The sequence below is a fragment of the Hyaena hyaena genome, unplaced genomic scaffold (assembly GCF_003009895.1).
Source record: "Hyaena hyaena isolate Hyena2069 unplaced genomic scaffold, ASM300989v1 scaffold_510, whole genome shotgun sequence".
NCBI lineage: Eukaryota > Metazoa > Chordata > Mammalia > Carnivora > Hyaenidae > Hyaena > Hyaena hyaena.
Genome location: NW_024081141.1, coordinates 429,432 through 442,141, shown reverse-complemented (window position 1 = coordinate 442,141; position 12,710 = coordinate 429,432). Strand labels below are relative to the sequence as shown.

General features: G+C 48.2%; 1 protein-coding gene across 2 annotated transcripts; it reads right to left on the bottom strand.

The window, feature by feature from the left end:
- Positions 1 to 1,491: 1,491 nt before the first annotated feature.
- Positions 1,492 to 10,637, bottom strand: ATP5MC2 (ATP synthase membrane subunit c locus 2). Of its 2 annotated transcripts, XM_039255119.1 has the most exons (5): positions 10,549 to 10,637; positions 6,754 to 6,823; positions 5,220 to 5,309; positions 4,481 to 4,674; positions 1,492 to 1,756 (listed from the first exon to the last, which is right to left on the bottom strand). In XM_039255119.1, the coding sequence occupies exons 2-5, from the start codon at positions 6,790 to 6,792 to the stop codon at positions 1,642 to 1,644; spliced, it is 438 nt and encodes a 145-aa protein (XP_039111050.1). In that variant the 5' UTR covers positions 6,793 to 6,823; positions 10,549 to 10,637; the 3' UTR covers positions 1,492 to 1,641. The 2 variants fall into 2 exon arrangements, with proteins under 2 accessions (XP_039111050.1, XP_039111049.1); XM_039255118.1 differs by lacking the exon at positions 10,549 to 10,637 and having other exon boundaries at positions 5,232 to 5,309.
- Between the last annotated feature and the right edge of the window lie 2,073 nt (positions 10,638 to 12,710).

The following is a 12,710-nucleotide window of genomic DNA, read 5'->3' as shown; positions in this document are numbered from 1 at the left end:
AAGGGCTCTAACCCAGTTACTTCAAGCATGCGTTGTATCTAAAAGTGTATCTAGCCTTTAGAAAATACAATTCTTTACTTTTATACTAACCCCACTGTCCAAAGTCCCCCTTGAGGGGATTTTTTAAGGGAAAAGCTTTACTTTGCTTATTCTGCCCTTTCCTTCTTGTTTGGGAAAATAAGTCATGGGCAACACTGGGCTTGAGGAGTCCCACAGGACCAACAGTATGGTAGTCTGACACCCTGGTTAGAAGACATGAACCTTGCTCTAACTCCAGCCCAGCTACTGAATGTTCCTGAGAGAATCCTTTGACTTTTCAAAGTCTTGGTTTCCTCATTTTTGAAGTGAGGTGGATGGGTGAGATGACTAAGTAAAATATTTGACAAAGATATTGCTGAGAGGGGCGCCTAGGTAGCTCAGTCCATTAAGCATCTAACTTTGGCTCAGGTCATGATCTCGCCTGAGTTCAAGCTCTACACCGAGCTCTGTGCTGACAGCTTAAGAGCCTGGAGCCTGCTTCGGATTCTGTCTTCCTCTCTCTCTCCCCCTCCTCCACTAGTGCTCTCTCTCTTTCTCTCAAAAATAAACATTAAGAAATATATTGCTGAGATATATCATGCTAGGTACTTCTAGGTATATAAAATGAACATGACATAGTCTCTTCAAAAAACTAGTAAGTCTAACTTGGAAGATAAAAGACACACATATACGTAACAAATCCACAATTTACACAAGCCATAAACATTATACAGTATACAACATGATCTATAGTCCTTTATTTGGGTTAATGCTCATTTGACTGATGGTAGATAGAAACCAGATGAAAGCTTCATGGAGTAAGAGGTAGCATTTAAACTTGGTCTTTAAAGATAACAGGGAGTTTGAAAAAAAAAGGAAAGTGAGCAAAGATTCAGGAAAAGCAAGCAGAGATGGCCAAAGGGCAAGGCCTGAAGATAAGGACAGGGAAGAGGGAAAAGTATGTGAAAAATGACAATACCACTTTGGGTAGAGTATATGGGAATAATAAAAGATAAAGCCAAGAAGGCTGAGCTCAGAGTGTTACTGAATTGGTAAATGACAAAAACTAGCCTTATACTTCAGGATTAACCTGGCAGTGGTGGACAGAGGTAAACACTAGAGGCAAGACACTGGAGGCAGAAGGCCAGTTAAAAGGTTATTGCAATAGACCAAGTGGGTGGCAATGAGGCCCCAAGCCAGGATAGTAGCAGTGGAAACAGAGAGCCCATGAGTCAAAATGTTAAGCCATCGCTGTTGGTTTCCACTGACCCGATCATCCAAGATAACAGGCCATCCCAGGTGAAAATTATTAAAAAGGAGTGCTAATTTGAATAATCCTGACCTTCCTGACACAGAGAATGAAGAACAAGACTCATGGTGAATTTAGAATTGTCACCACTCTCCAGGGCTTACACTCTCACTAAGGCACTCAGCCAACTATGGAGAACAAATATACACAGGAGACACAAGAAAGATCTTATTAATACAGTATTTATTTGTCTTCCCTCTGTCAAACCCTGAGCCAACCACTTTCCCCAGGCTGCCTGGGGAGGTATAGGAAAAGGAACATACAGGGCAGACGAGACACGGGAGAAAGACCTATGGAAGGTGGAGACGGCTCCTTCACATGGCGAAGAGGATGAGAAAGGCCACCATCAGGCAAAAGAGCCCCATGGCCTCCGAGAGGGCAAAGCCCAGAATGGCGTAGGAGAAGAGCTGCTGCTTCAGAGAGGGGTTCCTGGGGGAAGGGGAGGAGAAAAGACTGAATTTCTAGTCCATACAAAGAAAAAGATAAACATCAAAGGTGGGCTCAGGGAAAACTCCTCTCCTCAAGCCCATCTTATGTATTGAGTCTTTCATGGTGGCACCATCATGCCCCAATTCCTGCCGGATACATCAGGGGTTCTACAGAGACTGAATGATGGGAGTGGACAATCCAAAATTCTGTAACATGGCCCATTACCTCCTCCAGTGGGTCACCCATAGCATAGCTTAAGACCTCTGGCCCTGGACCTTTAACTATCCAGGGCTTGACCAGGATGGAAGAGGTATCCAGAGTGGCAGAGTCATCAGAGCAGTTTTTGAAACTTGAAGGAGCAGAACTCCAAATAAAAAAAAAAAACAACGTATCAAAAAGCCAAACTACGATGTTAAAAAAGTGGGGGATTCTAAAGGCTTGTTTGGGGGCACCTGGGTGGCTCAGCTGGTTAAGCATCTGACTCAGGTCACAATCTTAGGGCTTGTGAGTTCGAGCCCCGTGTCCGGCTCTGTGCTGACAGTTCAAGGCCTGGAGCCTGCTTCAGATTCTGTGTCCCTCTCTTGCTCTGTCCCTCCCCCACACATGCTCTCTCTCTCAAGAATATAAATAAATAAATACAGGCTTGTTTGGTCTCCTCTTCATTCTTTAGATGGTCTCTGGGCATAGTTCAGAACTCTAGGGCTTTAGGGAACACGAGAAAAACCCTCTAGAATGGGTTTTTTTCCCTCATTGTATTCCATAAACCCAGGGGGAGAGACTACCTTCTTTCACTTCAAAACAGTTAAAGATTTTGGGCTTTAAGAAGCTACAAATGGGGCGGGGGCGGGGGGGTGCCTGGGTGGCTTAATCGGCTGAGTGTCTGACTCTTGATTTTGGTCATGATCTCATGGTTGGTAGGGCTGAACTTCTGCACTGTTGGTGTGGAGTCCACGTGGGACTCTCTCCCTCTCTGTCCCTCCCCTGCATGTGTGTGCACATACTTTCTCAAAATAAACTTTAAAAAAAAAGGCTACAAATGGTCTGTGAGGTTTAGATCCGGCAAGAATTGGGGCATGAATCAAAATGGGATAAGGATAAAGAAGTCTTCCAACTTTTTTTTTTAATTTTTTTTTTTTTAATGTTTTATTTATTTCTAGGAGAGAGAGAGACAGTGTGAGCAGGGGAGGGTCAGAGAGAGAGGGAGTCAGACTGAAACAGGCTCCAGGCTCTGAGCTGGCAGTCAGCACAGAGCCCGACGCAGGGCTCGAACCCACGAACCGCGAGATCATGACCTAAGCGAAAGTCGGACGCTTAACCGACTAAGCCACCCAGGCGCCCCAAGAAGTCTTCCAACTTTGAAAGTCAATATATAATTTCTATTTCTCTTACTCTGTCACCTCTGGAAGCCCTGACAGATAAGGTAAAGCAATACCAGCTTGTAATAGAACTGTGGATGCAGAAGCAGTCAGGCTTCTTGTTTCATATGAATCCTAAAAAATAAACCTATTTCCTTAAAGGCATTAAGAGAACTTGCAGGTCTCTTGAGGATTAATTTAGTTCTAACAGTGAGTTGCCCAGGGTTGGTGGGGACTAAACAGTCCCAAGTGTCAGGAAGCTATGGGGCTGGCTGCAAAGGCAGTTTTCCCAGGAGTGACCAGGGGCGGAGAGGGGAATTCCCAGGGATGGGGAAAAACAGTAAGGAAACCACCCATGCTGACCTGAGGCTCTAGATCAGTGGTAGTAAACTTTCTCTGTAAAGAGCTAGATAGTGAATGTTTTAGACGTTGTGGGTCACATATGGTCACTTTCTCATGACCCTTTAAAAATGTAAAACCCAGGGCACCTGGGGGATGGCCTCGGTTAAGCAGCCAACTTCAGCTCAGGTCTTGATCTCACAGATCGAAGGCTCATTAGTTCAAGCCCCGTGTTGGTCTCTGTGCTGACTCAGAACCTGGAGCCTGCTTCAGATTCTGTGTCTCCCTCCCTCTCTCTGCCCCTCCCCTCCCTTGATCTCTCTCTGAAAACTAAATAAACATAAAAAAAAAAAAAAAAAGTAAAACCCATTCTTAGCTCAGCTATACAAAAACCAGGCAGTGGCTTGACATGTCCTCCATCTCAGTTTGCCGACTCCTACTCTAAACCAGGTTTTCAATGGACTTTTCCAATACGGTAGCCACTGGTCACATGTGGCTACCTAGCCACATCATAAGTACACAAAATTTAAACTTTGTGTACTTTTAGCTAATTAAAATTTTATTTAAGTAACGTCTCTGCCCACATGGGGTTCGAACTCATGACCCCAAGATCAAGAGTCCCATGTGTTACCGACTATGCCAGCCAGTTAACTGCCCCTAGTTAATTAAAAAAAAAAAAAAAAAAAATTTTTTTTTTTTTACATTTTTTATTTATTTTTGAGAGACAGAGTGAGACAGAGTGTGAACTGGGGAGGGGCAGAGAGAGGAGACACAGAATCTGAAACAGGCTCCAGGCTCTGAGCAAGCATTCAGCACAGAGCCTGACGCAGGGCCTGAACCCATGAACCGTGAGATCATGACCTGAGCTGAAGTCAGATGCTCAACCGACTGAACCACTCAGGCACCCGCCCCTAGTTAATTCAAATAACTTCAGGTGGCTACTACATAGAAGAGTGTAGCTCAAGGTCCCCAGATATTTCTGCCCAGACCTCTGGAAACATATCTTAGAGCCAAGGAGGGCCCATCTTACCTGGCATAACCAATGATGAGGCTCCCAAACACAGTCCCAATTCCAGCCCCAGAGCCAGCCACCCCAACTGTGGCAGCCCCAGCCCCAATGAACTTGGCTGCTGTGTCGATGTCCCTCGAAGCAGTGCTGGTTTGGAAACTGCGGCTAGGAATAAATGAGGTCAGGGAACGTGGGGCTGCCCGGCTGCTGAGGCTCTGTGAAGAAGACGCAGGTAGAAGATAAAGACTTTAAGAAATCCCTATTTTTTGGTTTCAGAAATTTTTGTACCATTTAAACCCTTAATCTATCACATTCCATGGCTTCTCCCACAAACAGAAAAATGTTTAACTCCCTGGAAAAATCCCCTAACATGCTGCCAAGCAGAACTTTTTGATATAAGCAGCAGACATTAAATACCTTCAAAATTCACGTGTGTTCTAGAAGTGTAAGACTGAAGGCGTAGCCTGTTCTTGGTGCCCTGAAATCATCATCTTCCTGCGACCAACTACCACCAAATGAAGTCGGTAAACCAGGTCACATAATGGTAGTTATCAGCAGCACACATGGGCGTGCACTACCAGTGGCAAAAGTTGGACCACTAGGTCATAAATGGTTGTCAACTGTTCTCCACCTTCACCTAAAGCCAATGGCCTTGATCCTTCACTAACTTTAGTCTGTGATGACTGTCCTCAGCACTCCCCCTACTGGTGCTGCCGTAACCCTCTTCACCCCTCACCCCTAACCACAGGCCCAACTCCACCTTATGAGGTACCTCATCTGTCAGCGTCTCAGGTGGTTTTAGTGCCACTGCAGACAGCGATCGGCTCAACAGCTGAGAGGTGCTCCTGACCTAGGGGGGAGTGACACAAGGGCAAGAGGGTCAAGGAAGGCTGTGGAGGAGTTTCAGAACCATCCCAAGTTGTTATGTGGATGCCCCATTCATTCTCTTGATCTTGGATCATCCTTTTCCTTCTAGTAAATTTTTGACTCAAGAACCACACCAGTTCTTTTGCTTCCTAGGCTTCTCCTTTGTTTTAAGGGAAGAAACCTACTTCCTTTCAGGCCATGAGGCATTATGCATCCCCTTTTACAGGCCTCTAGAATACGAAGAAATGTAGGCCTCAGAAGCATTTGCTTCACTCAGTGTGAGAGAGATATATTGGTAATGGCCAACCCGTAAGAGAGAAGCCAATGATTGGAGGAGCATCTTTTCCTAGACACATCCTTCAGGAAATCAGGCACAAAGGTCCATGCTCAAAATTCACCCCTCCTGTAGCCTTTTCTGACTAATCCCAAGCCAAAACAGACAGCATGCTAGTTAACAGCCAGGGTTTCAATCAGACAGATCTAGATTCTAATCTTAGCTTTATTTCAGCTATGTGATATTAGGACAAATCACTTAAATCTTTCTAAGCCTGCTTTCTCATCTCCCAAATTGGAATAATATACCTCAGGGTCGATTTGAGGAGTCAATGAGATTAGGTATACAAACTGGTAAACTCCATGCCAAGCATTGTAAGTGCTCAATCAACAGTACCCCCTAATAATAGTATCACTCCTTTTCACTTACAGATGTATAAGCCAGTTGCCTCCACCATCTAATAATTTATAAAGCCTTCCATGCTGTTGCTTCTAAGTCAAATATTTTTCCAATATGTATTTACATGTGTTTTAACTTGCCACCCAAATTGAAACCTCCAGAGTGAACTCCCAGGTATGACTCTATGACACTCAGGGCAAGATCCTGTACACAGCACATACTCAGTCCAAGCAGGCTACCTACTCCATGCTTACCATTTCCGGCTGAGTTCCAGTTTGCAGGAACACAGAGTTTCAGGATAGGAATAACCTGACCTTACTCCAGATTCTCATTTAGACTCTTCTAACGTAGCTGGATGAAAAGAATGAACTGGCCTCCAAGGGATCTGAGACAGGGGGTGCCTGGTAAGCATTCACTCTCTGCTGTCAGGCTAACATGGCAAAGGACCTTCCCTCAACCCAGCTGTGAAGAGCAAGGTGTGGCAAGGAGGAAACAAGATGCCCTTAAAAACTCTCCCAGAGGGGCGCCTGGGTGGCTCAGTCGGTTAAGTGTCTGACTTTGGCTCAGGTCATGATCTCACGGTTCGTGGGTTCGAGTTCTGCGTCGGGTTCTGTGCTGACGGCTCAGAGCCTAGAGCCTGTTTCAGATCCTGTGTCTCCCTCTCTCTCTCTGCTCCTCCCTCACTTGTGCTGTCTCTCTGTCTCAAAAAAAAAAAAAAAAAAAACCAACTCTCCCAGAAAAGGCAGACACTCACCAAGAAGGGGGTGGAGACAAACTTTGCACAGGCGTACATTTTCAGGGGATGAGGAGCTGTGACAGGAAAGCTGAAATTACAGAAGTAGCACTGTAAATACTGTCCTTGTTCATCAAAGGATATCTTCTTTTTTTACACACTTATTTCTTTTTGAGAGACAGAGCATGAGTTGGGGGCGGAACAGAGAGAGAGGGAGACACAGAATCCGAAACAGGCTCCAGGCTCCGAGCTGTCAGCACAGAGCCTGACACAGGACTCGAACTCACAAACTGTGAGATTATGACCTGAGCCGAAGTCAAGACACTTAACCGACTGAGCCATCCAGGCACTCCAAAGGGTATCCTAATTGCAGAAAAGGTGCTCTGTTAAATTTACATGGCCCAAAGAGCACAGTAAATGACCTCAACTCATCAGCAGAGATGGAATTAAAACCTTGAAAGTCAAGGGATGCCTGGCTGGCTCAGTCAGTTAAGCACCTGACTCTTAGGTCATAATCTCATGGTTCATGGGTTTGAGCCCTGCATCAGGCTCTGCGCTGACTGGGCAGAGCCTGCTTGGGAATTTCTCTCTGCTCCCACATCCACATATGCACATGTGCACACGCACACACTCGCTCTCTCGCTCTCAGAATAAACTTAAAACCTTAAAGTCAAGATTTCCTCCACACAACTTCCAAGATTTCCTTATAATCAAGTGACTCCCCCTGGTCTGAATGAGCAACCACCTGCTCTCAGCTTTAAGACCTGTTATGCATTTCTACAGCTTCATGAGTTGTTGTGGCCAGAGGAAGTTCCTGTGTCCTCGGCCTAAATTTTCCTCACTATTCAAAAGAACTGTTCTCAAGACTTCATTGTCTGGGCCTAACACAGCTGCCCTTTAAAGACTCTTGGGAGATAGCTGTTGAAGGTCAAGACCCTGGAAGGGTCTCCAAAAATCTTTTTACTGAAATACCTGGAAGTTAGTGGACTCCTCAAAAGACTTCCATTTCATACGTTAATTAACAGGGTGAGGCAGACCAATGAGGAATACTGCCTTTACTCTAATCAGCCACGGCTGTTGAAGTATTCATTTGCACCATAGCACTAAGAGGCATTCTATTTTGTATGCCTAAGACCTAAAACAGCTGACATGCCTTAGGTGCATAAGTTAGAAGTTATCTGAGAGAGGAGTGGGTGAGTTAAAGACCTACAAAAAGGATTTCTTCGAGGTCCATCTGAACTAGTTACCTGAGGGTAGGGATGGTGTATGTATTAAAAATGCATATTTAAGGGCGCCTGGGTGGCTTAGTCGGTTAAGCGTCCAACTTTCACTTAGGTCATGATCTCGCGGTTCGTGGGTTCCAGCCCCACGTCGGGCTCTGTGCTGACTGCCAGCTCGGAGCCTGGAGCCTGTTTCAGAGTCTGTGACTCCCTCTCTCTGTCCCTCCCCTGCTCACACTGTCTCTCTCTCTCTCTCTCTCCTAGAAATAAATAAAACATTTAAAGAAAAAAAATGCATATTTAAAAAAATGCATATTCAGGTGGCACTTTGGACCTTCTTGGTCAAAATCTCTGGTGATAAGGTCCAAATGTTCTATATTTCAAATAAGCTTCTTAAGTGATCCATAGGTACACTGGGAGCAGTCTTTTTTGTTTTTTTTAAACGTTTATTTATTTTTGAGAGAGAGGACCAACAGAGGAGGGGCAGTGAGGGAGACGGAGAATCTGAAATAGGCTTCAGGCTCTGAGCTGTCAGCACAGAGCCTGACGCGGGGCTCAATCCCACGAACCAGGAGATCATGACCTGAGCCAAAGTCGCACGCTCAACCGAGCCAGTCAGGCACCCCAAGAGCACAGTCTTAAAACCAGTCTTGAAACGATGGTGGTGGCAGACCCAGGACTTGAAACCTCACACTTCAGTTAATGCTTCTTAATATGCTACAGGTTAAAATATTCAGGGATTACTTAAACCTGTTAAAGAACACTTCCTTAAATGATTTGTATTCAGTATTTTCCGAGGTTACACCTCTGAATCCAGAATCTTAGTCACTTTTGGATTAATCGATGCCTTCAACTCTTGTCCTGTCTGAAACTGTCCCTACGTAACTCTAACCCAATTTTGCTGCAGACTATAAAGGTCCTTGGGTCAAAATCCAAAATCTCCCTAAAGCTTTAAAAAAGAAAGGTTCCTGGGTGGCTCAGCTGGTTAAGTGTCTCTTGATTTTGGCTTGGGTCATGAGCCAAAGGCTCACATCAGGTTCTGAGCTGACAGCGTGGAGCCTGCTTGGGATTCTCTCTCTCACTCTCTCAAAAAAATAAACATTAAAAGGAAAAAAAAAAAAAAAAAAAAGGAGGACTAGAGTACCTGGCTAGTTCAGTCAATAGGGCACATAACTCCTGAGTTCAAGCCCCACTTGGGGCATAGAGCTCCCTTAAAAAAATAATAAGCAAGTAAATCAATTGCTTTTCCCCCAAAGCAATTAAACCTCAATATTATCATTTATAAAATACAGCTCTTGGCGGGGAGGGGGTTTAAATTAAATAACATGTAAATAGCTGAAGGTGGTGCTGACGTGTTACAAGTCCACAACAAAGGGTGGCAATTAAGGGAGACTTCGTGAAGGACAGACACCTCCACTGGCCACCTAACCTGGCAAGTCTGGAACTGTTAGCTTACAACACCTCAGACTACAGCCTCACCCAGAATTTAGCGGGCCTAAATCATCACCAGTTTATTCCTTGGTGTAGATCAGTCACGGAATTAGAGGGCTGCAGATTTCCCCAGCCCTTCCTTAAACCTTCTTTTCCTCTTGAAAGCAGGGCCAGGGGACTGCTGGTAGACCCTTGACAGGAAAGCTGGCCAGTGAAGACTATCCCATGCTGCCCCACACGGCTTTTTGGGCCTGCTGCCTCTAACAGAAACCCTCGCTATGAGCCCACCACTTCTCATTCTTCCAACTTCCCTGGAGTGGAAGGAAGAGGACAGTACCGGGAGGCAACCAATGGTTTCAAAGTCACCGGCCTCTTTTCTGCCACCGGTCTCCCAGGGCACAGCCTGAATGGAGAGGGGGTTTGGGCTGTTTTGTTCTACCACGTTCACGTTTACTTGTAAAACAGACTATCTGAGGGGCGCCTGGGTGGCTCAGTCGGTTAAGTGTCCGACTTCGGCTCAGGTCAGGATCTCATGGTTCATGGGTTCAAGCCTCATGTCGGGCTCTGTGCTGACAGCTAGCTCAGGGCCTGGAGCCTGTTTCGGATTCTGTGTCTCCCTCTCTCTCTGACCCTCCCCTGCTCATGCTGTCTCTCTCTCAGAAAGAAATAAGAACATTTTAAAAAATTAAAAAAAAAAAAAGACTATCTGCTTTTTCCATTGCTCGTGGCAGCTGAAGTCCTAGGGCCAAGTCTGTAGGTTGCTGGATACGAAACGAACGTGTCAGAAAGAGAAGGGAAAGCGGTAAAAGGAGAGAGTCGGAGGCTTGTGACAACTCTGCATAGTCAAGAGGATGAGAAAAGAACGTCTGCAGGGATCGCGAGGAAAAGGTGAAAATGAGCGCTCTGGGACTTGACTTTCGCCAGCTCCAAGTCGGGCTTCCCTCCCCCTTCCCACGAGACATCCAAGATGGCGCCAGGCCCGCGCGGTTGGAGGTCACCGGCACGCGGAGGGGGCAGCCCTAAGGCGCGGGAATACTGGGCCCAAGGGACGGCGTGAGGGCCAGGGTGGGACCATGCAAGGTAAGGACCTCAAAAGACTCGGGCGAGGTGGGATGTCCCGCGCGCGTGCGCGGCGCATCGCGGGCGCGAGGGCCCAAGGCCTTACCTGCTCCCAGTTCAGAGAAGACAGAAAGGGGCGGGGGGGAGGGCGGGAAGAGCGAAAGGAAGGCTCGGCGCAGGCGCGGCCTGAACCAACGAGTCGTTCTGCTAAGGATAGAAGAATTGCAGCGCGGAGGGTCGGCCCAGGCGCCACAGCGCCGCCTGCCAGCTTTGTGACTGCGTTCGGCCAGTCGCTCCACCTGGTGTCTGAGAGGAGAAACTGCAGGCGGAGCCGACCCTCTGCAGAAATGAGGACAACTCCGCGGTGGAAACCGATCTGTAACGTGGCCTGCGGTTTGGTCGGCTCAGCGTTGGGGATCTTGGGACTCACGTCCCCGTACCCAGCATGTGCAGTCACATTGCTAGCCCCGCCCACACCAGACATCCATTGCTAAACAATGTACATCGGGTTTGGGGTTCAGTGCCCAAATGTGGCAGAAGGAAAATGAAGTCATGGGCCTCCTGTCCTCTGTCGCGCAGGGAACCCCGACTTTATGGATGATAAACCCGTTCCGTGGGCGAATAGTCTGCAAAATGCCCCAGCTGCCTGCGGTGGCCTCGCTTTTATTTTCCTCTCCCTCTTTCTTATTCTAGGGAGCAGCCATGAGGAAATCAGCATCCTCGAACCAGAAGATAGGGGCTAATGATGATTGTGACTCAAGCGCCCTGACACTAAGCCTTCTCTCCGGGGCCCGGAGACAGTCAAGGAACAGTAGGCACCAGGAACCTGTGGTGAGGCTGTGAGGTCACTGCAGGCATGCCCGTGCTCGGCCCAGCCTCCATCCGTGGGAGTTAAGCAGCTCCCCATGAAGTGCTCTCATGGAAGCTTCTCGGCTTTTCCCTCGTGCCCTTTTGCTCTTCCTTTCCAAACTAAATGGGGGGGGGGGGGAGTTCCCGGACCTCATCCCTTCTTCTAGGCCTCTTGGTCTCCTAAGACAGGTTCTGAGCAGCCCCCCTGGAAGGAGGGCGGCAGGCCCACCCACTGCCCACGTCCAAACCCCAGCTACCCAGGCATCGCGCTTGAAGGCAGCACGAGAAGGACGGGGAAAGCTCACCAAACCCCCATAAGAAATAAAAAATAAAAAGAGAGCCGCGGCTGTAAATAAAGCCAAATCCGCCACCCTCTGAGGGGCCGTTTGTCCTCCCCTCCTTGGCCCCGTCCTTCCCGCCGCCCCCTCCCGGCTCCCGGGCCCCGCGGCGCCCCGGCCCCGAGCTCCTCCATTTAATCGGATTTGGGAGAAGGGGAGGATAAATCACGGCAGCAGCTTTACGGTCCCGGAGGAGAGGCGAGCCGCAGCCAGGCACACCCCGGCCGGCGATAAAAACCGCCGCTGAAAGCCCACGGAGCAATTTCCCGGGACCCCGAGCGACGCCATTACAGGAATGTAATTTTGCCCGGATGAGGCCCCGAGTTTAATTATCCTCGCGGAGGAATTTCAATGCGGCCAATCCATCTTGCAGGCGGGCGGCAGAGGGATTTATATGGGCCCGTTATTTCACACCGATCCTCCATCTGCATTTTTATGGCCCTGAGCTCCTGAAAGGGAGGGGAAGGAGTGGGGAGAAATCGGAGAAGCGGGCGAGGAGAGAAGGGTGGGGGGACTTCCCGCCTTTCCTAAATCCGCGATTCCAGCTCGCCGAGGATTCTCCCTGGTTCCCCTGCGAGTCTCCAGCATCCCTTCCGTTCCAGTTGTTGACTCGGGGTGGAAGGAGGGGACAGGTGAACAATGGCGCTGGGGATCGTTGGGAATCAATCAACAGGTATTTACCAAGTACCACGCGGTGCCAGGCACGGTGTCAGATGCTGCGAGGAGAAAGGGAAGCCGGGCCGGCAGGGAGCTCCCCTGAAGTCCCCAGACACACACACACCCCGCCCCCCGCCCACCCTGAAGTCCTTTCAGCTCTCAGCTTCACAGCCTCCCAGGCAAAAAGTCCTCCGTCCTTAGGAGCTGTCCCCGACACCAGCAAACGGTTGTTGCAGCTATTTGTTGCGACAATTTAGACCCCTCTCCGATATCGCCGGCAATCCCAAATTGGGTCTGGGACCAAGGGGCCCGGGAGGAAGCCAAAGCTGGCTCCTCCCGCGAGCTGTTAGAACCTGCAATGTTTCTTTTTCCCTTACCCCCACTCAGTAGTGGGCTCTGGATTCACGCAAACCTGGGTTTCCAA

What these genes read in the sequence shown, in the direction of transcription:
- ATP5MC2 (XM_039255119.1), bottom strand. Translation starts at nt 6,792, where the DNA reads ATGTACGCCTGTGCAAAGTTTGTCTCCACCCCCTTCTTG. An exon ending in TTGTCTCCACCCCCTTCTTG is followed by an intron (nt 5,310 to 6,753) that starts GTGAGTGTCTGC and finishes ACTCCCCCCTAG; the next exon opens with GTCAGGAGCACCTCTCAGCT. An exon ending in CAGATGAGGTACCTCATAAG is followed by an intron (nt 4,675 to 5,219) that starts GTGGAGTTGGGC and finishes TCTTCTTCACAG; the next exon opens with AGCCTCAGCAGCCGGGCAGC.